This window comes from Stegostoma tigrinum, chromosome 25 (assembly GCF_030684315.1).
Source record: "Stegostoma tigrinum isolate sSteTig4 chromosome 25, sSteTig4.hap1, whole genome shotgun sequence".
Lineage (NCBI taxonomy): Eukaryota > Metazoa > Chordata > Chondrichthyes > Orectolobiformes > Stegostomatidae > Stegostoma > Stegostoma tigrinum.
In genome coordinates, this window is record NC_081378.1 from 53,388,813 (window position 1) to 53,412,651 (window position 23,839).

At 41.8% G+C, this 23,839-nt stretch overlaps 2 protein-coding genes across 4 annotated transcripts in view; one reads left to right on the forward strand and one right to left on the reverse strand.

Annotated features, from left to right (window-relative positions):
- Positions 1–15,742, forward strand: part of appl2 (adaptor protein, phosphotyrosine interaction, PH domain and leucine zipper containing 2) — a 113,117-nt gene extending 97,375 nt beyond the window's left edge. For both annotated transcript variants that reach the window (XM_048554506.2, XM_048554507.2), the window contains 4 exons: positions 3,045–3,081; positions 3,343–3,489; positions 4,098–4,145; positions 12,109–15,742. In XM_048554506.2, the coding sequence (XP_048410463.1) occupies positions 3,045–3,081; positions 3,343–3,489; positions 4,098–4,145; positions 12,109–12,231 (355 nt within the window). In that variant the 3' untranslated portion in view covers positions 12,232–15,742. The remainder of the gene's footprint in view (positions 1–3,044; positions 3,082–3,342; positions 3,490–4,097; positions 4,146–12,108) is intronic.
- Positions 15,743–21,032: 5,290 nt separating this feature from the next.
- The window catches only part of washc4 (WASH complex subunit 4), an 84,824-nt gene continuing 82,017 nt past the window's right edge, over positions 21,033–23,839 (reverse strand). For both annotated transcript variants that reach the window (XM_059654757.1, XM_048554049.1), the window contains one exon: positions 21,033–22,041. In XM_059654757.1, coding sequence (XP_059510740.1) covers positions 22,007–22,041 — 35 coding nt within the window. In that variant the 3' untranslated portion in view covers positions 21,033–22,006. The remainder of the gene's footprint in view (positions 22,042–23,839) is intronic.

A 23,839-nucleotide genomic window follows, 5' to 3' on the forward strand; every position in this document is an offset into this window, starting at 1 on the left:
CAACTGAACCTGGAGGTTTGTCCACTTTTAAGTCCATCAAAATCTCCTATACTTCCTCTATCCTTATGTCAATCTCCTGAAGGACCTCACAGTCTCTTTCCCCAAATGCTGTACTTGCGTCATCCTCCTTACAGATGTGAAGCACTTGTTTAACACCCAACCAGTATTATCCATCTCTATGATAACAAGGTGTAGAGCTGGATGAACACAGTAGGCCAAGCAGCATCAGAGAAGCAGGAAAGCTTTCCTGCTTCTCTGATGCTGCTTGGCCTGTTGTGTTCACCCAGCTGTACACTTTGTTATCTCAGGAACTGCAGATGCTGGAGAATCTACTATCTCTTATCCAGCTCAATGCTCACATTGCCCCACTCAGTCCCTCATGGACCCTGTACCCTGGTTATTCAATTACCTTTGATATACTTGGAAAATATCTTGGGATTCTCCCTAATCTTATTTGCCAGTGTTTTCTCATGCATCCTGTTTGCCCTCCTGTTTGCTTCTTTAAGTTACCCCAGCACTTTCTGTATTGCATTAAGGTCCTCTGCTCCATTGTGCCTGCTAAAAGCTTTTTTTCTGAAACAGTTCTGAATATTCTGAGACATCCAGAGTTCTCTGGGTCAATGCTTCTACATTTCACCCGAAATGGAACATCTGATTTCCTTTTTGAACATACCCCTTCCTCCTGGCCAGGTCACAGGAGATAATCCCACCACTTTTTTTCAAAATAGTGTTTGAAGGGGCCAGTGAAGCCTCAGTTAAAAGTCTCATCTGAAAGACAGCACCTCCCATTTAACGCACTGAAGTGTTGGTCTTGATTTTTGTCTCCAAGACTGTGGAGTAGGACCTGATCTCGAAGCACTTTGTGACATCTTAACGGCATACTTGGTTAAGTTCTGCTTTCACGTCAAGGACGCCTCTCCCATAATTCATCTCTGGAATTCAGTGCTTTTGTCTATATTTGGACCAAGGCTGTAATGTGATTAGGAACTGAGTGCTCCTGGTGAAATCCAAACTGACTACAAGTGAATGGGTTGTTGCTGTGTGAGCAGCTTGGTAGCACTGTCAATGATCTATCATATCTCTTTGCTGGTGATAAAGAGTAGATTGATGGGGCAGTAATGCACTGGATTTTATTTCTCTGGATTTAGTGGCCATCTGGACAATTTTTCACTTTATCAGATAGATGCCAGTGTTGTACTTATACTGTAACAGTTTGACTAGGGGACGGCAAGTTCTGGGGTATGAAGTGTCAATACTATTATAGGAATGTTGTCAGGACCTGTAGCCTTTGCAACAGTCACTGCCTTTAGATTAGATTCCCTACAGTGTGGAAACAGGCCCTTTGGCCCAACAAGTCCACACCTCCCCTTGAAGCATCCCACCCAGACCCATTCCCCCAATAACCCACCCACCCCTGAACACTACAGCAATTTAGCGTGGCCGACTCACCTAGCCTGCACATCTTTGGACTGTGGGAGAAAACCGGAGCACCCGGAGGAAACCCACACGGGGAGAATGCACAAACTCCACACAGACAGTCACCAAGGTCTAATCGAACCCGGGTCCCTAGCGCTGTGAGGCTGTAGTGCTGTAGTGCTAACCACTGAGCTTCCATGCCGCCCTTTACCTGTTTCTTGATGTAAGACCAGAAGATGAAGCAGCTGAAATAGGGCCTTCAACTTGAGCCCACTTCACCATTCATGACTGATCTGATAATTAACTCCAATTTCCTCCCTTTCCCTATAATCCTTCGTTCCCTTCCTGATTAAAACATCTGTCTATCTAAACCTTGAATATGCTTCGCAACCCAGCCTCAACAGCTGTCTACGGCGAAGAACTCCACAAATTCACTACCTTTGGAGAAAATAAATTCTTCCTCATCTCTGAGTTAAATATGCAACATTTTATCCTGAGATGATGCCCCTGGTCATAGACTCTCCACATCTACCTCACCAAGACTCCTAGGAATATTGTAATCTTCAATACGGTCCCTTTCATTCTTCTAAATTCCAATAAATACAGGCCCAACTTACTCAATCTCTTCTCATTAGAGAGTCCCTCCATACCTAGTATTAGTCCAGGACTGCTTCCACCATCAGTATACGTTTCCTTGAAAAAGGGGCCCAAAACTGTTCACAGTTTTCCAGCTGTGGTCTGACTAATGTCTTGTGTAGTTTCAGTAAAATCTTGCTACTTTGAAATAAGGGCCAACATTCCACTTAACTTCTGTGTTATCCTCTGAACTTGGATGGTAGATTTTTGTGATTCAGCCTCCCAAATCTCTGTTCTATTCTGCAGTCTTTCACCATTTAAATAATAATCAGCTCCTCTCTTCTTTTTAGTAAAATGCAAAATGTCACATTTGCCAATGTTATATTCCATTTGATCAGACAAAATGGGAACTGCAGATGCTGGAGAATCCAAGATAACAGAGTGTGGAGCTGGATGAACACAGCGGGCCAAGCAGCATCTTAGGAGCACAAAAGCGGACATTTTGGACCTAGACCCTTCATCAGAAAAGTGGGATGGGGAGAGGATTCTGAAATAAATAGGGAGAGAGGGGGAGGCAGACCGAAGATGGATAGAGGAGAAGATAGGTGGAGAGGAGAGTGTAGGTGGGGAGGGAGGGAGGGGATAGGTAAGTCCGGGGAGGATGGACAGGTCAAGGGGGCGGGATGAGGTTAGTAGGTAGGAAATGGAGGTGCGGCTTGAGGTGGGAGGAGGGGATGAACAGGTTAGGGAGGCAGGGATGATCTGGGCTGGTTTTGGAATGCAGCAGGGGGAGGGGAGATTTTGAAGCTGGTGAAATCCACATTGATACCATTGCCAAGTTTTTGCCCACACACGTAACCTGTCTATATCCCTCTGCAGATTCTGTGTCATCATCAACGCTTGCCGCCTTACCCAGGCTAGCTGGGAACATGCATGTCTTATTTGAGTATTTCATATATCCTTGAGATGTGTGTAAAATTAAGAACATACAACCAAGTTAATGACTGTCATTGACAGTTCACTGACAGTTAAATAATTATATTTGATTACAGATTCGTTGATCCACAAACACAGGTCACAAAAGCAAGTGTGAGTAACAATATCTTTTCCTGTTGTACTTTCATTCAAGTGTTCTCACTATTGTGTATTCAACTGTAATCGATTGTTTCTGTATGCAGTCCTGCTTCAGAAAATGCTGTAGAACTTCCCCATCTTTTTTCTCGCAAGGATTTTATTGCTTTTGGATGTAATCAAGAAATGAGAACTAAGCTGGGTTGGGAAAAACTAACACTTCCAACTCAGAGTGAGGATGATGTGTAATATCAGTATTTCATTGTATTTGTTTTCCAGTTTCCTCTCAGCAATGTGACACTGTACACGACTCATCAAGATAATAAGAGGTTAATTGGGTTTGTGGCACGAGCTTCTGATTTGCAAGCAGAGCGCAAAACTTTGCTGAACTGCTGCATCTTTGAGACAAATGATGATGGAGTAAAGGTAATTCTGTCTCTGTACCATTACATCACATAAGGAACGACATAGAACATTACAGCACAGTACAGGCCCTTCGGCCCATGATGTTGTGCTGACCTGTCATACCGATCTGAAGCCTGTCTAACCTACACTATTCCATGTACGTCCATATGCTTGTCCAATGGAAGCACAGAATCTTAGTCACTCCCTTCACTTTGTCTGTTAGACATATTTCAAACTACATTGATTCTGACTTCTCACTCTTCACTCCACATTTATCATGAAGGTAAAGCTGGTGTTTGTTACAGCCTGCTAAAAGGGAGTCAGACACGATGACACTGCTCTGGCTGTGGGAGCAGTGTGGAGTGGGCACCCTGAACAAACAGCTATCCCAACTGTTAATTCCATTCGCCATAGCAACAAATACAATTCTTCCCATATCATGTTAACCAACTTCATGCAGCCTTATCATGCATTTTCTAAACGTGTTCAATTTTCAACAAGTACATTTGAGCTATTTAATTTCAGTGGAGTACCAATGACAAAAATTGTTCTGTTTTTGTTTATGGTTCACTTCTATTATGACTAATTTATTAAAAATTTTACATTGTCTCATGTCTCTTGTTTTGCAGATTTGTGCTTTTATTGATCTTGCAAGAAAGATTAATCAGGCAGAAAAGGTGAGCATTAAAAACAGTTTTAATGACAGAAGAAGTGCCTGTTGCAGGCTGTAAGAACTGGAAGATATTTAAAGTTCCACATTTTTACAAGCAGTATTTTCAGGCTAGATTGCAGTGCAGATTTAGATCATGTTTGAATCATCATAATTCCTAGCTAATTGAAAAGTACCGCATCATGCTAAGTATGTATTTGCTCTGAAATACAAAAATGTGTGAAGTGATTATACCAGCAGTTGATTTGCTTCAAGTAGCACACTAATTACATGGGATGTGCAGATGAGAAGCTGACTATTCAGCCCAAGGACATGCTGGTATTCTTACTGTAGACCTGCTCTCATTACTCATTTAATCCTAGCAACATCACCCTTTCTGTGTGTTTCTCTCTCAGTTACTTAGCTAGCTTCCTATTTGGTAGAAGCTAGTTGTACATTCTAATTGTTTTCTAGGTAAAGATGTTTTTGAATTTCTTATTAAACTGATTAGTGGCTATCTTATACTTATGGTTTTAGATTCTTGCACATTAGGAATTTCTTCACATCTACCCTCTCAAACCCCATTTGTTGCTCTATTTTTATTATGTCACCCCCTCAAACAGTTTCAGGAGAAAGGACCCCAACCTTTTTACTCTGTTCTCATTGTTATAACCACTCAGTTTTGGTATCACCAATATAAATATTTCTTTCACCTTCTCCACTGTTTCTATATGCTTTTTATAATTTGGAGTTCAGAATTGTATGTAGTATTCCACATCCTCAGATCTTAAGAAATAGGATTAGATATTCAATCCCTTGAGAGTGTTCCAATGTTCTATCGGATTATGGCTGATTTAACTGCAGTTTTTGCTTTGCTGCCAGATCCATATAGTGTTTCATAACTGTGTCCTGAGATTTAAACTGAGAGAGGAAACATTTGCAAAATCTGCAAAACCCTGTCAGAATTTTAAATATTGCAAAATCATCTCCCGTTCTTTTGAACTCCAATGAAAATAGGCCCAACCTGCTCAATCTTTTCTCACGTTACAAACCCCTTCATCCCAGGAATTAAATATGTGAACCTTCTCTGAACTCCTTAGGTAAGGAGGCCAGAACGATACACAGTACCCAAAGCGTGGTTTCACCAATGTCATAGCAAAACCAGCTTTATACTCTTGACACCCTTGTAATAAAGGCCAATGTTCAATTTGACTTCCTAACTTCATAGTGTCACCTATATGCTAACATTGTGATTCACGTCAACGGCACCCAGATTCCTCTCCATTGCAGCATTCTATAGTGTCGTCATTTAAATAATAATCTGTTTTTCTATTGTGACTGCAAATGAGGCAGATAAGGGGATATAGAAAGTAGGAGTGTCACCCTCTGCAATTAGGGTCCAGTAGATTTGCGGTGTTCTCAGCCTGTTTCTATGAGAGTAGGGTCTGCAGACTGAATGTGCAAACTGGCCATGGCAGTGCAGTACAAGAAGCCACTGCAGTAAAGATAGAGATTCCAGATGGTTGTGTTGCCTGCTTGGTGATAAAGTTTGGGACACTTCTTTGTGCTGGAGAGAAACTTGCAGTGGGCAGGTAAGGATCCAGTAGTCAACACCTGAATTGTACTAAAGCCAATGTTCTTAAAAAATGTGTAACTTGGGAAGTAGAGATGGTTATAAACTAAATAATGGTGACAAGGAATTAAATATAGAAAGATGGAATATATCAAAGTCTGGAGACAGGGTAGGAGAGGAAAATAGCAATATTGAAAATGACCATCAAAGAATGACAGGAAAGCTCAGAGAAACTACCTACAAATATACCAACAATCAGGACAAGATGCTACAAAGGTAACACAGAAGACAGAACTATAAGTAAAGTTGGCATAGTTGACCATGGGGCCTCTTTCTCAGTCGCAAGAGATGATTGATGGTGGTTTAACCTAAAGGTCACCATGCCCCAGGCAAGGGAAGAGATTGGGAAGAGTCATGGTAACCCCAGCCAGAGCAGGAATTGAATCCAGTCTATAGGCGTTACTGAGCATCGCAAGCTAGCCAAACAGCCAACTGAGCTAAATGACCCTGCCAATCATCTGTCTCTAATGAGGAGCAGCTGTATGATCCAGAAAGACTATAGCAACTTTACTTAGAGTTAGTTAGCTCCTGAATATAAAAGAATATGTGAAATTCAAGAAGAATAGCAAACTGGGCAAATGTTAATCAGGGTGGCATTTGTGCAGTAGTTGGAGATGGCCTTGTTTCAGGAGATCAGGGTTTAGAATCTGTTAAGGTGAAGTAGTAGGAGAAAGAAGTGATGAGTGACTTCATTAAAGAGAAATCTTATTTCACAAAGTATTGGGGTTCTTTTGAAGAAATAATGTCTGTGGATAAAGGGGAGTCTGCATTGGATGTTTGTATTTCCAAAAGCATTTAATAAAGTGCAAAATCAAAAGTTACTGCAGAAAACAGTAGTGTGGGTAATAACACATTAGCATGGTAGCAGATTGCCTGGCTGGCAGAAAACAAGGGACTGTGCTTAATTGACAGCATTGACCAGTGGAATCCCACAGGGTCTGTACGGGGGCCTCAAATGTTTACAAATTACATTGATGACTTGGATGAAGGGAGCAAAGACGCGGTGGATAAATCAAAGATGACACCAAGATAGGGTAGGAGAATTTAGTATGAAGAAGACATAAACTTTGCGTTGAATATCGATAGGTTGAGTGAATGGATGAAAATCTGTCAGATAGTGTAGTGCTATTGGGAAAATGTGGAGTTGTTAAATTTGCAGGAAGAATGAAAATGCAGAAGTTTCACTTAAACAGTGAATAGGACTTGGGCATTGCTGCCTGGCCAGCGTTTATGCCCATCCCTAGTTGCCCTTGAGCTATCTTCTTGAAGCACTGCAGTCTGTGTGCCTGCAGGTAGACCCACAATGTACCAAAAGAAGGGAATTCTGGGATTTTGACCTAGCAACAGTGAAGGAACAGTGATATATTACCAAGTCAGGCTGGTGAGTGGCTTGGAGGGGAATGTGCATGGAAGTGGTGCTCCCCAGGTACCTGCTGCCTTTGTCCTTTGAGATGGAAGTGGTCATGGGTTTGAAAAGTGCTGTCTTGGTGAATTTCTGCAGTGTGTCTTGTAGTTAGTAGCAGCAGTGAATATTGTGTGTTGGTGGCAGAGGTAGTGGATGCTTGAGGATGTGGTGCCAATCAAGTGGGCTGCTTTGTGGTTTCAAACTTAGTGTTGTTGGAGCTGCATCCAACCTTTTAAGTGGTAAAGTGTTCCATCATGACTTGTGCCTTGTTACAGTGGACAGGTTTGGTCATCTTATTTAAGGAACGGTGAAGGGATAATAAGCATGCTGAATAAAGGGGAACCAGTAAATGTAATAAGCTTGGATTTCCAAAAGGCATTCAAAAAGGTACTGCTCCTTAGGATACTTAATTAGACCCCATGATGTGGGGTAGTTTACTGTCACGGATAGAGGATTGGATAATTAAGAGAAGACAGTGTCCGAGGGATCACTGTTGGGGCCACAATTATTTACAAGGTACATTAATAACTAATATTGCCACCTTATGGATAACATAAAAAGTAGGTGTGTGGGTCAGTGGTGAGGGTGACATCAGAAATCTACAAGGGGATATGGGCAGATTAGGAGAACAGCCAAAAATTTGGCAAATGTAATGAAATGCAGAAAGATTCAAGGATACACATTTTAGCAGGAAGAACTTAAGACCTGACCATATTTAAATGGAGAAATTCTATAGAAGGTTACAGTACAGAAAGATTTAGGGAAACATCATGCATGAATTAGAAAAAGCTAGCATTCACTTATGGTTAATAAGGAAGGAAAATGGATCATTGATCTTTATTTCAAAAGAGAATGGGATATAAAAATAAGGAGGTATTACTAAAACAGTACAAGGCACCAGGCTGTTTTGTTTCCCCTTAACTTGAGGAAAGGTATTCTGACGATGCAGACAGTCTAGAGTACATTCACAAGGTTGATCCCAGCTGCAGAGGGTTTCCTTCTGAGAAGTTGAGTAGGTTGGGTCTCTGCACATAGAGTTTGGGAAAATGAGAGCAAAGATTGTTGAAACAGATAAGATTCTTAGGGATAACAAAGTGTGGGGCTGGATGAACACAGCAGGACAAGCAGCAACTTAGGAGCACAAAAGCTGACGTTTTGGGCCTCGACCCTTCTTCAAAGGGGCATGGGGAGAGGGTTCAGAAATAAGTAGGGAGAGAGGGGGAGGAGGACTGAAGATGGATAGAGGAGAAGATAGGTGGAGAGTATAGGTGGGGAGGTAGGGAGGGATAGGTCAGTTCAGGGAGGATGGACAGGTCAAGGGGGCAGGATGAGGTTAGTAGGTAGGAAATGGAGGTGCAGCTTGAGGTGGGAGGAGGGGATAGGTGAGAGGAAGAACAGGTTAGGCAGGCGGAGACGAGCTGGGCTGGTTTTGGGGTGCAGTGGGGGGGAAGGGAGATTTTGAAGCTTGCGAAATCCACATTGATACCATTGGGCTGCAGGGTTCCCAAGCAGAATATGAGTTACTGTTCCTGCAACCTACAGGTGGCATCATTATGGCACTGCAGGAGCCCCAGGATGGACATGTCGTCTAAGGAATGGGAGGGGGTGTTGAAATGGTTCGCGACTGGGAGGTGTAGTTGTTTATTGCGAACCGAGCGTAGGTGTTCTGCAAAGCGGTCCCAAAGCCTCTGCTTGGTTTCCCCAATATAGAGGAAGCCACACCAGATGCAGTATACCACATTGGCGGATGTGGAGGTGAACAGCTGCTTGATGTGTAAAGTCATCTTGGGTCCTGAGATGGGGGTGAGGGAGGAGGTGTGGGGACAGGTGTAGCACTTCCTGCGGTTGCAGTGGAAAGTGCCAGGTGTGCTGGGGTAGAGGGAAGTCGTGGAGCGGACAAGGGAGTCGCGGAGAGAGTGGTCTCTCTGGAAGGCAGACAAGGGTGGGGTTGGCAAAATGTCTTCGGTGGTGGGGTCGGATTGCAGATGGCAGAAGTGTCAGAGGATGATGCGTTGGATCCGGAGGTTGGTGGGGTGGTATGTGAGGACTAGGGGGATTCTCTTTTGGCGGTTATTGCGGGGGCGGGGTGTGAGGGATGAGGTGCGGGAAATGTGGCAGAAACGGTTGAGGGCGTGTTCGACCACTGCAGGGGGGGGGGGAAGTTGCAGTCCTTGAAGAATGAGGATATCTGGGATGTGCAGGAGTGGAATGCCTCATCCTGGGAGCAGATGTGGTGGAGGCGAAGGAATTTTTGCAGGAAGGTGGGTGGGAGGAGGTGTATTCCAGCTAACTGTGGGGGGCGGTGGGCTTGAAATGGACATAGGTTTGTAGGTGGTTGCCTGAGATGGAGACAGAAAGGTCCAGGAAGGTGAGGGATGTGTTGGAGATGGTTCAGGTGAACTGAAGGTTGGAGTGGAAGGTCTTGGTGAAGTGGATGAACTGTTCAAGCTCCTTGTGGCAATATGAGATGACACCGATACAGTCAATGAAACAAAGGAAGAGATGGGGTTTAGGGCCAGTGTAGGTGTGAAAGAGGGACTGTTCCACATAACCTACAAAGAGGCAGGCATAGCTTGGGTCCATGTGGGTACCCATGGCCACCCCCTTTGTCTGTCGGAAGTGGGAGGAATCGAAAGAAGTTCTTGAGGATGAGGATGAGTTTGGCTTGGCGGGTGAGGGTGTCGGTGGAGGGGGACTGGCCGGGTCTGTGGGACAGGAAGAAGCAGAGGGCCTGTAGGGCATCTGCGTGGGGAATGCAGGTGCATAGGGACTGGATGTCCATGGTGAAAATGAGGTGTTGGGGGCCGGAGAATTGTAAGTTCTGGAGGAGGTGGAGGGCGTGGGTGGTGTTGCAGACGTAGGTAGGGAGTTCCTGGACCAAGGGGGAGAAAATGGAGTCCAGATAGGTGGAGATGAGTTCGGTGGGGCAGGAGCAGGCGGAGACAATAGGTCGACCAGGGCAGGCGAGTTTGTGGATTTTGGGAAGGAGATAGAAGTGGGCCATGTGGGTTTGGGGAACAATGAGGTTGGAGGCTGTGGGTGGGCGGTCACCTGAGGTGATGAGGTTGTGCATGGTTTTGGAGATCGGGGATGGGGTTATGATCCAGGGAGCAGTAGGAGGTGGTGTCGGAGAATTGGCGTTTGGCCTCTGATGTAGAGGTCAGTGCATCATACTACAACTGCGCCTCCCTTGTCTGTGGGTTAATGGTGAGGTTGGGATTGGAGCGGAGGGTTGCCCATGTTGGAGTGGGTGAGAGGGGTGGAGAGGTTGAGGCAGTTGATGTCTCAACGGCAGTTGGAGATGAAGAGGTCAAGGGCGGGTAGGAGGCCTGGGGGTGTCCAGGAGAAGGACTAGTGTTGGAGGTGGGTGAAGGGGTCCGTAGAGGGAGGGTTAGGCTTGGGAGCCTGAAAAGGTCAATGCGGAGGTAATTTCCCCTTTGTGGGTGTGTCTCAGAACAGAGGGCACAACCTCAAAGTAAGGTCACTCTTTTAAGATAGAGATGAACGTATTTCCTCTGAGGGTAGTGAATCTGTGGAGTTCTCTGCCACAGAGGACTATTGTGGCTGGGTCATTAAGATTGTTCGAGGCTGCGATTAAAGACTTTTTGGCCTAGAATGCACAAACTGGAGAAGTGTCCGCTGTGACATCTGAGTGGAACAGAAAGAATAGAATCATAGAATCCCTACAGCGTGGAAATAAGCCCTTCGGCCCAACAAATCCACACTGACCTTTGGAGCACCCACCCAGACCCATCCCCATCCCCATCCCCATCCCCCTATAATCTACGTAATCTACACACCCCTGAACACTACAGGCGATTTAGCATGGCCAATCCATCTAACCTACACATCTTTGGACTGAGAGAGGAAACCGGAGCACCCAGAGGAAACCCTGGAGGCCAAGCACAAGTAGTAGGAAACAAACATGCAGAGCATCCTGCCTACCCACTTCCACCCTCACTTGACCCCTTGTGGCAGAGTCTACAGCTCCAGGAATGGAGGATTCAGCTACTACAGAACCTATGCCCTGAGAGAAGCAAGTCATCTTTGACCCTGGGGAACCACCAAAGAGCGAATCAATATGATAAGAAAATGGAGTTGAAATTTCAGATTGGTCATAATCTCGTTGAACAGTGGAGCAGGCTTGATAGGCTGAATAACTGACTTCTTGCTCCTAGGTCTGCTGATAACTGGAATGAGTGGGTTGCCTGCTGAGAATAGGTTGGACAGGCTTGTTTAGAAAAGCAAAAGGTGACTTGACTGAAGTGAATACAATTCAGAATGGCCTTGACACTGTGGATGTGGAAAAGATGTTTGCTGTTTGTGGGTACTTTTAACAGATCCCCACTCACGTGCACACTCATTTGCTGCTTTATAAGGATCCAGGTTCACTTGCTCTTTCTCTCTCCCATCCCACTTCACTGCCTTTATAAGCCTCTGGGTTCTCCAGCCACCTTTTAAGGTGCTAAATGCCTTTATAGTTTAGATTTTTAGTTTGACTTTCAAAAGCCCTATTAACTTATGTGCATTATCATCCTTATTTTCTCTTTGTTACTACATCAATGAATTAATACGCTTGACTAAGGGTAATCCTTTTTGGGATCTGCTGAGTACTCTGATCAAATCCTGAGATTCTTTGAGTGAAAATTTCATTATCAGCCCTGCCACTAATATTTAACCAATAACTTTATAGTCCCCTGGACGACTTGTTTCCTGTATTTTAAGAAAGGAGATAGAACATATCCTCTGGTGAGCAGGTTTTTTATTCCTGAAGCTAAACAGTCAGTGCAGCTTGTATGATTACCCAGAGGACTGGTGATGTGCCGTAATTGATAACTGCACTAAGTTGATTTAGCTGTAAGCTGAGCAGTTGAGATCAAACAGGAATTGGAACTATATTTGAAGAAAAGTGTCAACTGAATTTTTTAATACCTCAATAATTCTTTGTTTCAGGACCCAGAAACTTTAGCCTTACTCATGAAGTCAGTAAAACTCAGTGCTGATGGGAAGTTCCTTTTACTTAGTCAGCAGACGGACGAAGAGGAAACTGAACAGGATTTTGAATCAGAAGCATAACAGCTGCTCAGAATATTGAAGCAATTACAACACAAAGATTTGTAATCTCCAACAATTTATTTGATTTTCAGTGGTCTTTTCATTACGTAAATTTACATCTTTGTTGAGTTTTTAGACCAGTAACGCAGTGGGTGAATTTAGTACTGGATGAAGGTTATACTTACATTGGGAATGAAGGATCAGTGTTCATTATTGTCCTAGTAAATCAGGGCTGGTTTATAGAATCAAATGTATAAGCATAAAACTATCAATTACTCCAACTGACTTATTAATAACTTCATTTTAAACTGATATTTACTAAACAGATTGAAGTGCCTGTATTTTTTAAAATCTTATTCACAACAGAATGCTTTGAGGAATTCTGCTCTTTTTCTTTATGAAGAGAAATAAAGATTATGTAAGTGTTATAAAGATGAGGGTAGAGATTACTACCTTTCATGACTTCAGGATGTCACAAATTGCTTTAGGTTCAATGTCTGATCAGAAATAGATGTAAAGGCTAGAGGTGGACACAACGGTTCGATGTTGTTCATCTAAAGATTATATTTGCTGAGTTATGTTCACTAAGTATTATTGCACTACTATCCATTGTGCACTTCACTTGATTAAAGCTGTATTTGGACAGATACTGACATCATTGAAGTATTGGTATTGTAAAGCTGGAATACTGCCCTGTAGTATTAACGTGTTCAGTCGACATTCAAACATGTTACAACATTGCCACACGGAGTTAGAGAATCAGAACACTTTACCTGTCTCATTTGCTTCCCCATCATTTAGCTAAAACAATTGGAAACCATGTTCCATCCACAACTGCTGGAGGGTTTTTGCCCATATTTATCCCATTGATCAATTGTCATACTGATTTTCCCGTACTATAGTTTATCAGGTGGACTGCAGAGGTTCAAAAATGTCTCTCACTATCCATCAGCTTCTCAAGCTTCTCATTTATGATGCTGGCCTTGCTAAGAATTATTTAAACAATTAGAGTCAAAGAATCATACAGCATGGAAATAGACCCTTCAGTCCAACTAGTCCCACCTGCCTGCATTTGACCCTGCAAACCTTTCCTATTAATGTACTTATCCAAATTTCTTTTAAACATTGTAACTATATCTGAAGCCACCATTTCCTCTTGCAGTTCATTCCACACATTAAAAAAAGTTGCTCCTCATGCACTTCTTAAACCTTTCTCTTTTCACCTTAAAATTTGGCCCTAGTTTTGAACTCCCCCACCTTAGGGAAAAGACCTTTGCTATGCCCCTCAAGTTTGTAAACCTCTATAAACCTTAAACTCCGATGGTCTAGTGAAAAACATCCCAGCTTACATCCATTCCTAGCAACATTCTGGTAAATCTTTTCTGAACCTTTTCCAGTTTAATAATATCCTTCCTGTAACAGGGTGACCAGAACTGTGCATACCGCTCCAGAAGAGGCCTCAACAATGTTCTGTACAACTTTAACATGACATCTCAACTCCTGTATTCAAAGGTCTGAACAATAAAGGCAGGTGTGCTAAACACCTTCTTAACCATCCTACCTGAGACACAGAATTTTGTACTGCCGTTCCTCAGCTCATTGACAATTGATAAAGATCTCTTTGTAATCTTAGATAACTTTCTTCACTGGAGAATTAAGGAATTAGAGCTTCAGTGCAATTGGAACTTTTAAAACTGGACAATACCAGTCTATAACTTTAATTACCGTACTTCATTCCGACACACAATAACCGATGTGTTCTTTGTAAATATCTGCTATAAATTGACTATTGTGTCGATCCCTGCTGGTAAGGAAGTTGATTCAAACTCTGGGAATTGCTACATCATACTTGAGTGCTGGTTCTAGTTCATGTAGGCTGAATCAAATCCTAAATAACAAGTTGTTTAATCCTAAATCTTGTTTCAGCACTAGAGGAGGAGAATCCCAGCAGCAGGAATTGTTACTATGCTTAACCAGCTAGTTGTGCTCCTCTGCAGTAAGTGTTCCTTCATAGAGAAACAAGGTGAGAAAGAACTGACCTCACTTAAACAGTTACACTTAAAATGACAGTGATACTCAATCATCATAAGATGGAAGGAAATTTACTGTAAGAAACAAGGTTCAAGAAGCTCAGAAATTACAGTACCTCTGCTGTTTCTCCAGATTGAACTGTCTAGCCCTCTGTAAGAGCTATCCAGTCCCTAGTAAATGTTACATTCACTGTCTGAGTATGCGTTCATGCTCAATATTCTATCTTCAAATAAGTCCCTACCAGTCTCACCAATTTCACCAGGAGATATCTATCTTTTGACTAAAATGTATTATTCCTCATTTTCTGTAGTAAGTTGCAACTTACTCTTTCACAATATAGTCAAGTCCATTAAAGAAAATGTTATCTTTCTCCATATCTTAATCACTTAAAGTAATTATAAGGTTTAAGTGAAAATTCTTTGCACTGCCCACCACCCACCACCCAGTTTACTAATATTCTTGCATTCTTTGGCTTCGCTCCTGTTCCACACGAGGCACAGTTTGCCTGTAAGCTTCATTCTGTGTACAATCCAAAGGTTGCCCACAAGTAAAGATTGGTCAATGTTGTTTTTATAGTATCCCTCCCATTTTCCTTTGCAGTCTTTGGTGCAATTCACAGTTCCCATGGGAATTTTTCATTAGTGTTACTGCATTCCCCTTAATAGACCATTATTTGAAAATGCATCCCATTTGGTTTAGGTACTGTTTGTCTTCATACTATTATGTTTTAATTAAATGTATATTAATCGCTACCTCTTTTTTTAACATTCTCAACCTGATTTTCAAATTCTTCCATGGCTTTGCCTGTCTTGATCAATGTACCTCCGATCCAAAAGTCCTGAGAAATCTGCACATAATTCAGGTATGTCCAATTTTATTCAGCTGTCTGTTGGTGACTCTGCCTTTAGCTGCTAAAGCCGATCAGGGTCCATTCCCCAACACCCTCTTGAAAGGTAACCTTCAATCCTGTCGCAGTGTCAAACACGTACTTTCTAATATCTTAGTGATAAGCTGTAGTATCTCCTCTCTCCTTCCTACTGCAGCATTCCTGTATTTCCTTGTACTTTGGAAAAAGGAAATGAGACTGATTTCTTTAATTAGCTCTCCATGTGGTTTAGACAGTTACAAGCTCTTGCCTGAAACTGTACAAGTTATCTGTTGGTGCCACATCCTGGATTCAGATTCTCATCCAATTTAAAACATGTAATCTAGATTGATACGTAGTATTGAAGTGTGCTGCATGCTCAAAGGTGCCATGTTGTAGATGAGGCCCTGTCACAGGTAGATGCAACAGGCCTAACTGCTGTAAGTAAAACATCTTGTTATTTGTTTGACTGTTGTTGGGATACATACTGGCTACCAGTACAGCTACGAAAGTACTTTTGAAGTGTAGTATTAAAGTGTTTAGGGCATCCTGATGTGATGAAAGACACTATAAAATGTAAAAGTGGTTTTAAACAATTTATATTAAATGTACAAATACTTACTGCTGTGATGAAAACAGCTTGTCTCTAACATTTTTATCAATGGTTGTTCATAAGATAGGGATTTAAAGAGCATTATCACCTGCATGTGTTACACTCTAGTTGATGGAAAACCTTACCACTACTTAGTTACATTAATTTTATGTTCATATTCTATTCTACAAGTCAGGAGTACATTTAGTTTGTAAAATGTCTTGTCTAGGTAACTCCCATTTCCTTTTCCATTAGGTGAAAGCAAATTGGTATCATTGATTATTTTTGACCTAGTTTACATCAGTATCTCTCTAGGTGATCCAGTCTAAGCCTATCTTCAGCCTTCATTTTGTATCCCTCCTTAGATAACTTGTTTTTCAAATTAAAATTTCCACTAGCAGCAAATAAAGACTGAAGAAATAGCTTTAACATCTCCCCATCAACCAGTTGTCACAGGAATCATTTTGATGGTGGTGGAGTTGAAGGAATTTCTAAGTTATTGATTCACAGGACATGGACATAACTAGTATTTTTACCCATCCCGAACTGCTGTTGGTGGTGGTGAGCTACCTTTGAAGTCTGGTCCATGTGGTGTAGATACACCCAGCCCACAGTCCTGGTGCAAAGTTCCAAGACTTAGACTGTGACACTGAGAAATGTGGGCTTGGAGGTGGTGGTGTTCTCGTGTATCTGCCAACTTTATCCTGAGAGTTGGAAGGTTTGGAAGAGCCTGTTAAAAGAGTTTTGTGAGTTGCCGCAGGATTTAATAGATGGTACACACAGTTGCTCATGAAGTTCCCCGGGGTCTGTTTTTGTGGTGGTGGTGGGTGGGGCTGCTAATTAAGTGAGCTGCTTTGTGCTGGATGGTATGAAGCTTCTTAATCAAAGGTCAATATATTGAGACCCAATATTCTATTTGAGTGATGGTACTAGTGGGATGAAGAATTATCAAATAACACTATGTACTTTTAGTTTTATGAATCCACTTGGTAGTTTGAGGCTGTTGTTGCACATTATAAAATGACAAATAAATTCTATATTTCCTGGTTATTTGTTAGGTACCATAAACATCATCTTGTAAAAAAAACTGTAGCATTTAAATGGTTGAGTTTTTTTTTGGACGTTGTGAATTTTAAAAAACCTTTAGTTAATAACTCAGAATTCCCTTACAACAGTTCAACAAAGCCAGGAATTTAACACTTTCCTCTCAAAGACACACTATTCTAATTTTATTCCCACAAGGAGAGCCCAATACTTTACAGGTCCTGAGGGTGCCTAGGGCCAAAAACAAGGTCTGCCATGGTCCTCAGGAATTCATTGATTGTGCTGGGTTCCTGGTAATCTTTGATGTGTTGAGATTTCTTAGAGTCCTTCAGCAGATTACAATTTAGCAACATTCCAACTGTTTAATCACAACTGTTGTGGACACTTCAGCTTCCATGACACCAAAATCAGAAAGCAACCGTCACAGAATTGTTACAATGCATCAGGGAGCCATTTGGCCTCGCGTTTGCACCAGGTCGCTGAATGAGCATCTTAATGTTATTCGCTGATCCTTTACCTGTAATCGTGCACATTATTTAATCATCCACTATCCTCTTGAACATCTCAAATGAACCCACCTCAAAGTTTTCAGGAAATGCATTCCAAACCCAAACCTTTTATCATATGAAAATGTTTTATCTCATCACATAGAATGTTACAGGACAGTACAGGCCCTTCGGCCCTCGGGGCTGCACGGACCTGTGAAACAAATCGAAAGCCCATCTAACCTACACTATTCCATTATCATCCATGCGTTATCCAGTGACTATAAGGGCATTGAAGTTGGCAGGGCCTACCACACACTTCTTACTCTGAGTAAGAACCTATCATCCATCATTTTAAAAGCTATGCCCCCTCATGCTAGCCATCACCATTCGAGGATAAAGGCTCTCACTGTTCACCCTATCTGATCATCTTGTATGTCTGTTCACCCTATCTAATCATCTTGTATGTCTCTATTAAGTCATCTCTTAACCTTCTAACAAAAACAGCCTCAAGTCCCTCAGCTTTTCCTCATAAGACCTTCCCTCAATACCAGACAACATCCTGGTAAATCTCTTCTGTACCCTTTCCAATGCTTCCACATCCTTCCTATAATGTGGTGACCAGAACTGGACGCAATACTCCAAGTGCGGCCACACCAGAGTTTTGTACAGCTGTAACATAACTGCATGGCTCCGAAACTCAATCCCTCTAACAATAAAACCTAATATACTGTACACCTTAACAACCCTATCAACCTGGGTGGCAACTTTCAGGGATCTATGCACATGGACACCAAGAATCTCACCATTAGCCCAGTACGCTGTATTTCTGTTACTCCTTCCAAAGTGAATCACCTCTCAACTTCTCCGCATTAAAATCCATTTGCCACCTCTCAGCCCAGCTCTGCAGCTTTATCTATGTCCCTCTGTAACCTGCAACATCCATCCACAACTCCACTGACTTTAGTGTCATCTGCAAATTTACTAACCCATCCTTCCACACCCTCATCCGGGTCATTTATAAAAATGATAAACAGCAGTGGCCCCAAAACAGACCCTTGCAGTACACCACTAGGAACTGAACTAGAGGATGAACATTTCCCATCAACCACCACCCACCGTCTTCTTACAGCTAGGCAATTTCTGATCCAAACCGCTAAATCACCCTCAATCCCATGCCTCCATATTTTCTGCAATAGCCTACCGTGGGGAACCTTATCAAACGCTTTACTGAAATCCATATACCCCTCATCCACCTGTTTTGTCACCTTCTCAAAGAACTCAATAAGGTTTGTGAGGCATGACCTACCCTTCAAAAAACCATGTTTACTATCCCAAATCAAATTATTCCTTTCAAGATGATTATACATCCTCTGTCATAATCCTTTACAACACTTTACCCACAACCGAAGTAAGGCTCACTGGTCTAAAATTACCAGGGTTGTCTCTACTCCCCTTCTTGAACAAGGGGACGTTTACTATCCTCCAGTCTTCTGGCACTATTCCCGTAGACAATGACGACATAAAGATCAAAGCCAAAGGCTCTCCAATCTCCTCCCTCGCTTCCCAGAGAATCCTAGAATAAATCCCATCCAGCCCAAGGGACTTAGCAATTTTGGAAAGTGTGAAAATAGATAACACCAGCTCCTTATGAACCTCAATCCTATTAGCCTGTATCTCAGTATTCTCCTTGACAGCACTGTCTTTTTCCTGTGTAAATACTGATGAAAAATATTCATTTAGCGCCTCTCCTATCTCTTCGGACTTAATGCAGAACTCCTTGACTGGCCCTAATCTTACTCTAGTCATTCTTTTATTCCTGACATATCTATAGAAAGCTTTAGGGTTTTCCTTGATCCCGCCTGCCAAAGACTTCTCATGTCCCCTCCTGGCTAACTTGTAACTCTCAAACACCCTAACTAAGCCTTCACGCCTCATCTTTACATAAGCACATATCCTTATTTTGTAAATCACTAAATTTATGTCCTCTTGTTCTAAATTTCTCTAGTCTGTCTTCATCAGTTCAGTTTCCCATTGTTCAACGTTCACAAACATTTTCTGCACTCCCTTCTTCCAGGTATTCAACCCCTTCCGAAAGCATGGCTTCAGAACAAGTACACAGTACGTCAGCTGAGATCTAAACGGTGCTTTATACAGATCCTCTGTTCTTGCAGTACTTCCACATTTTGTATCATTCATGAACTCTGAAATTATCCCCTGTCCACCCAGGTCTAGACTGTGAAGATATATCACAAGAGTTCCAATACTGTCCCCTTCCTCCAGGCTGGAAAATACTGATTAACAATTACTGTTTCCTTGGCCAATTTTCTATCAATATTTCTACTGTCCTCTTTATTTCATGAACTGCAACTTTTCTCAATCTGTTACAGCAGTACTATTTTGGAAGTCTTTGTGCAATGCATCAATGCTGTTCTCTCTTCAAAGAGCCTCGAAGCCGTTAAACAAGTTTCCCTTAAAGCCATGGTGGTGCCCTCTAATTAGTCCATGTGGCTATTAATTCTTTTCCAGATCATTGTTGTTTCTAGTTTTCTTAAATTCAGCAATTATTGGTAAAGTCAACAGGGCTGGCACCATCTTCAGAACATGTCTTGTGAACCTGAAATGTTAACTCTTTTCTCTCTACAGATGCTGTCAGACGTGCTGAGTTTCTCCACCAATTTTTGTTTTTGTTTCACATTTCCAGTATCCACAGTTGTGCGTTTTATTTTGCCAAAACTGACTGGTCTTTAATTTCTGGGCCTGTCCTTACAACCTTTCTTCAACAATGATACAATGTTTTCAATTCTCCAGTTCTCTGGTACCACCCAAGTGCAAAGAAGACAACTATTATGACCAGTACCACTACAACTTCTTCTCACTTCCTTCAATATCCCAGGCTGCATCTTATCCATAAACTAGACCCCACATATACTCTATTGCGAAGGAAAACCGGAAGTGAGGTAATCCAGCTGAACGGACACTAAAGTGTAAATGACAGGCAGGAAACACAACAGCGCTTCATCAGAGGCTACACTGATGATGCTACCCAGCAGGATAATGAAACATCTGCAGAGCAATGAACCAGCTCGACAAGCCAAACAACCACATCATCTAAAAGCAAAATATTGCAGATGGAGGAAGCTGGGGAAACTCAGCTGGCCTGGCAGCATTTGAAGACAGAAACAGAGTTAACGTTTCAGTCTTGTGTGATTCTTCTTACACGTTAACTCTATTCTGCTACACAGATGCTGCCAGACCTTCTGTGTTTCTCATTTTTGCATTTATCTAGGCCAGCCACCTTATCAACTCTAAATACCCACACAGCCTGTAAGATCAGCTTCCTTGGTGAAACAAGTAAAATATTAATAGCATAGCCATGCACCTTTCATCAGTAAATCTCTTTTTTGGTCCCTTATCAGCCCTAGTTTGGTTTCTGATAGCCCTTTGTTACAGATCCAACCTGAAATCCATCCTCATAGTAACGTGTCATACCTGGGTTGTCCTGCATAAAAATGTAAATAATTATCTGATTTCCAAACTATCCTTTGCTCTGGAAAATAATAATTTACCCTATTTACTAGTTGTGTTCCAATCTTTCGTGATATTTCTACTTACCTTAGTCTTAACTGGCTGACAGCTCTTTGACTATTTGGACAGGTAAAGCATCCTTTCAAAAATGCTCGACAGCATAGTTGCCAATAACTTTAAATTTCACCTTTTAAGCTGGAGAGAATAAAAGCTCAGTCTGCATACAATGGGTCACAGAAAGGGAGTTGAATGTGCAGAAAAATTCACAATATTAAAATCACATTTTGATACTCTTTTATTGTTTTGAAGTAGCAAACCATATTTGAAACAACAAACATTTGTTGGTCCAACATTCCTGAGTATTATAAACTGGCAAAGATCACAAAGTTACATTTTGTACCTGGTAGTTTGTGATTAAAAACTACTTAAAGTTTTGACAAAACCTGCTGTAAGTGCAACTTAAGAGATACTTTATCAAACTCATCTTTTTTAAATGAGCTATGATTAATTCAAATAAGAATTCCTATTAGCACTGTTTAGTATTTCTAAAATACATAAATATTTACATTTGCACATTTGTAGAATTAGATGCTTTTAAAGGGAAGATTTCATCTGTGTTAGAGTGGCAGGGGGCATTGCTGCTGTTACATCATCAGAGCAATAGCTTGAATGAAACTGTTTAGGTGCCAATGGAGTTAAGACAAACACTGGGGCAGCACAATACTGCAGAAAGACGACAGATCAGTTTTGCTCAGCAAAGCTTTATAATCATTCTGAAACCAGATCCCATGTCTAATAGAAAGTGAGTTTAACCATCCTTTTGTCCCTGTCCCCTAGCCACTGGATCACGGACTGCAGGAATTACGATTTGTACAATTGTGAAATACCACTGCCCTAAAACCATACTATAATTTGGAGCATTCGCTTCCCTTTCTGCAAAAACATATTTTTGGTCAAAGCAATTAGAGTGAGCTTTGATATGCCACTGCATGAGCATAATGCCATTCAATTAAATTTGGACCCTAGTATTTTGTTGCATTAAACCAAAATCAAAAATGAATCAGCCAGAGAATCTGCTTTCTCTTGTAAAGGGGCATGTAGTGAGCACTTTCCAGTTCTGTGACTGGATAAGAAAACAAAAGCAACTCTAAAACAAACTGCAAGCAAGTGTGTGAAAGGGAACATGGATCAGATGGAGAGAAATATGCCTTTGGATAAGTTTCATTGAATGTGGCACCATGACAACTTTTTTCAGGAGTCATCACTGTTTGATTTGGCTGTTTCATCTGGAAAAAGAAAAATATTATAGGCTCTGTCAGAATCAGAAATAAAACACATTCCAACCCAACATTGTGACTATATGACATTAAAATTACTGTGAACCCTAACAATACTGAATTAGAAATAGTATGTAAAATAAAACAAAGGACTGCAGATGCTGGAGACCTGAAACAAAGGAAAACAGAAATTGCCAGAGAAAGACAGCAGGCTCTAAAGGAGGTTCACCAGGACTCAATCTTTTTTAAAATTATTCATTCATGGGGTATGGCGTCATTGACTAGGCAAGCATTGATTACCCATCCTTAAGTGGCCATGGGGCAGTCAATCACATTGGTGTGGGGCTGGAGGCAAAGTTAGGCCAGACCAGATCAGGATGGCAGTTTCCTTCCCTAAAGGAGTGAACCAGATGGGTTGTTCCAACAATCGACAATGGTTTTTCCATGGTCACCATTACACTCCTAATTCCAGATTCCACCATCTTCCATGGCCCCTGGATTAACAGTCTAGCAATAATATCACTCAGCCATTGTCTAATTAAAACGTTATCCATACTTTCTCTCCAAAGATGCTGCCCGACCTGCTGAATTTCTTCAGCAATTTCTGTTCTTATTTGTTAGAAATTGCATACATCCCTAGTGTGAGCATCCTTCAGCTGTTAGTAATAGTTGCAACCTCGGCTGAGAAGGGCAGGGAACAATAAAATATTTACATAGCTTCAGAGCAGCATTTTCAAACAAAAACATGGCCATTCAAAAGGCTGGTCAAAAAGGTAAGAACTTTTTTAAAGAACATTTCTGGAAGAAAGAAGTGGCAAGCTTTAGGAAGGGAATTTCATAAGAGCTTGGAGCCAAGGCCCCAGCACCAAATTTGTCAAACATTAATTTTTTTTACACGCTGAACACCTTTTTTCATTTCTGGGCTTCCCAGTCCTGGCTGTTACTGGGAGATGGTATCGAAGCAAGTCAGGAAGTCTTGTGACCATGCAGAACTGCAGCAAAGCTCCTTTCTCATTATGAACTGAATTATGCCCTCTAACGTGTTTTCTGTTCATTGTATGTGTTTTTTTAAATGGTCCTGACATTGTTACATTCAAACCCCTCCAAGTTTCAGCCCTGGCACAACTGACCAAATCCTACTGTCCAATACTGCTCAGAACCAAACCCCTGCCCTGACAGCAGTCACTACTCAGCCCTCATTGCCCAATGCACTAACATCTGCCTCAATGAGAAGCTGGGAGGGTCCTGCTTTGCAGAGTGATGTTTGCATCATTAAGGTTTGACAAGAGGACAATGGCATATTTTCAGGGTTACAGGCTGTCGGCATTAACAGCGGCATCGTCAGAGATACAAGGTGTGAATACTGTTGAGGAGGGGTAGGAGTTACTTGTTTAAAACTAGTTAAAGTTCCAGGATATAGCTCCCACCGTCAACACCTGTACCAGTGATTAACACAGTGGGAAAACCAGAGATAAATTATCCAGCTCAATACAAGGCAGCATGCTTGAGTTCAAGCATGTTAGTGTGGAAGACATAGAGAAGGCCCCAGAGGCAGCATTATTTGGTCCATCAGAGGTTTCAACTTCTCAAGTAAATACATCACACATATACAGGTCAAAGCTTTGTCAGAATATCTCTGGTATTAAAACAAAAGTAGCCACACAGCTAGAAACAGGGTCAGCACCACATGCACTTGCTTGCCCTGCTGCCACTGGAAAATCGGACAACAATCTTTTAATCAGAATGCTAATGTTCTGATTTTTTAAACTTAGACTGTGGCTTCAAACTTTAAAAATAAAGATCACAA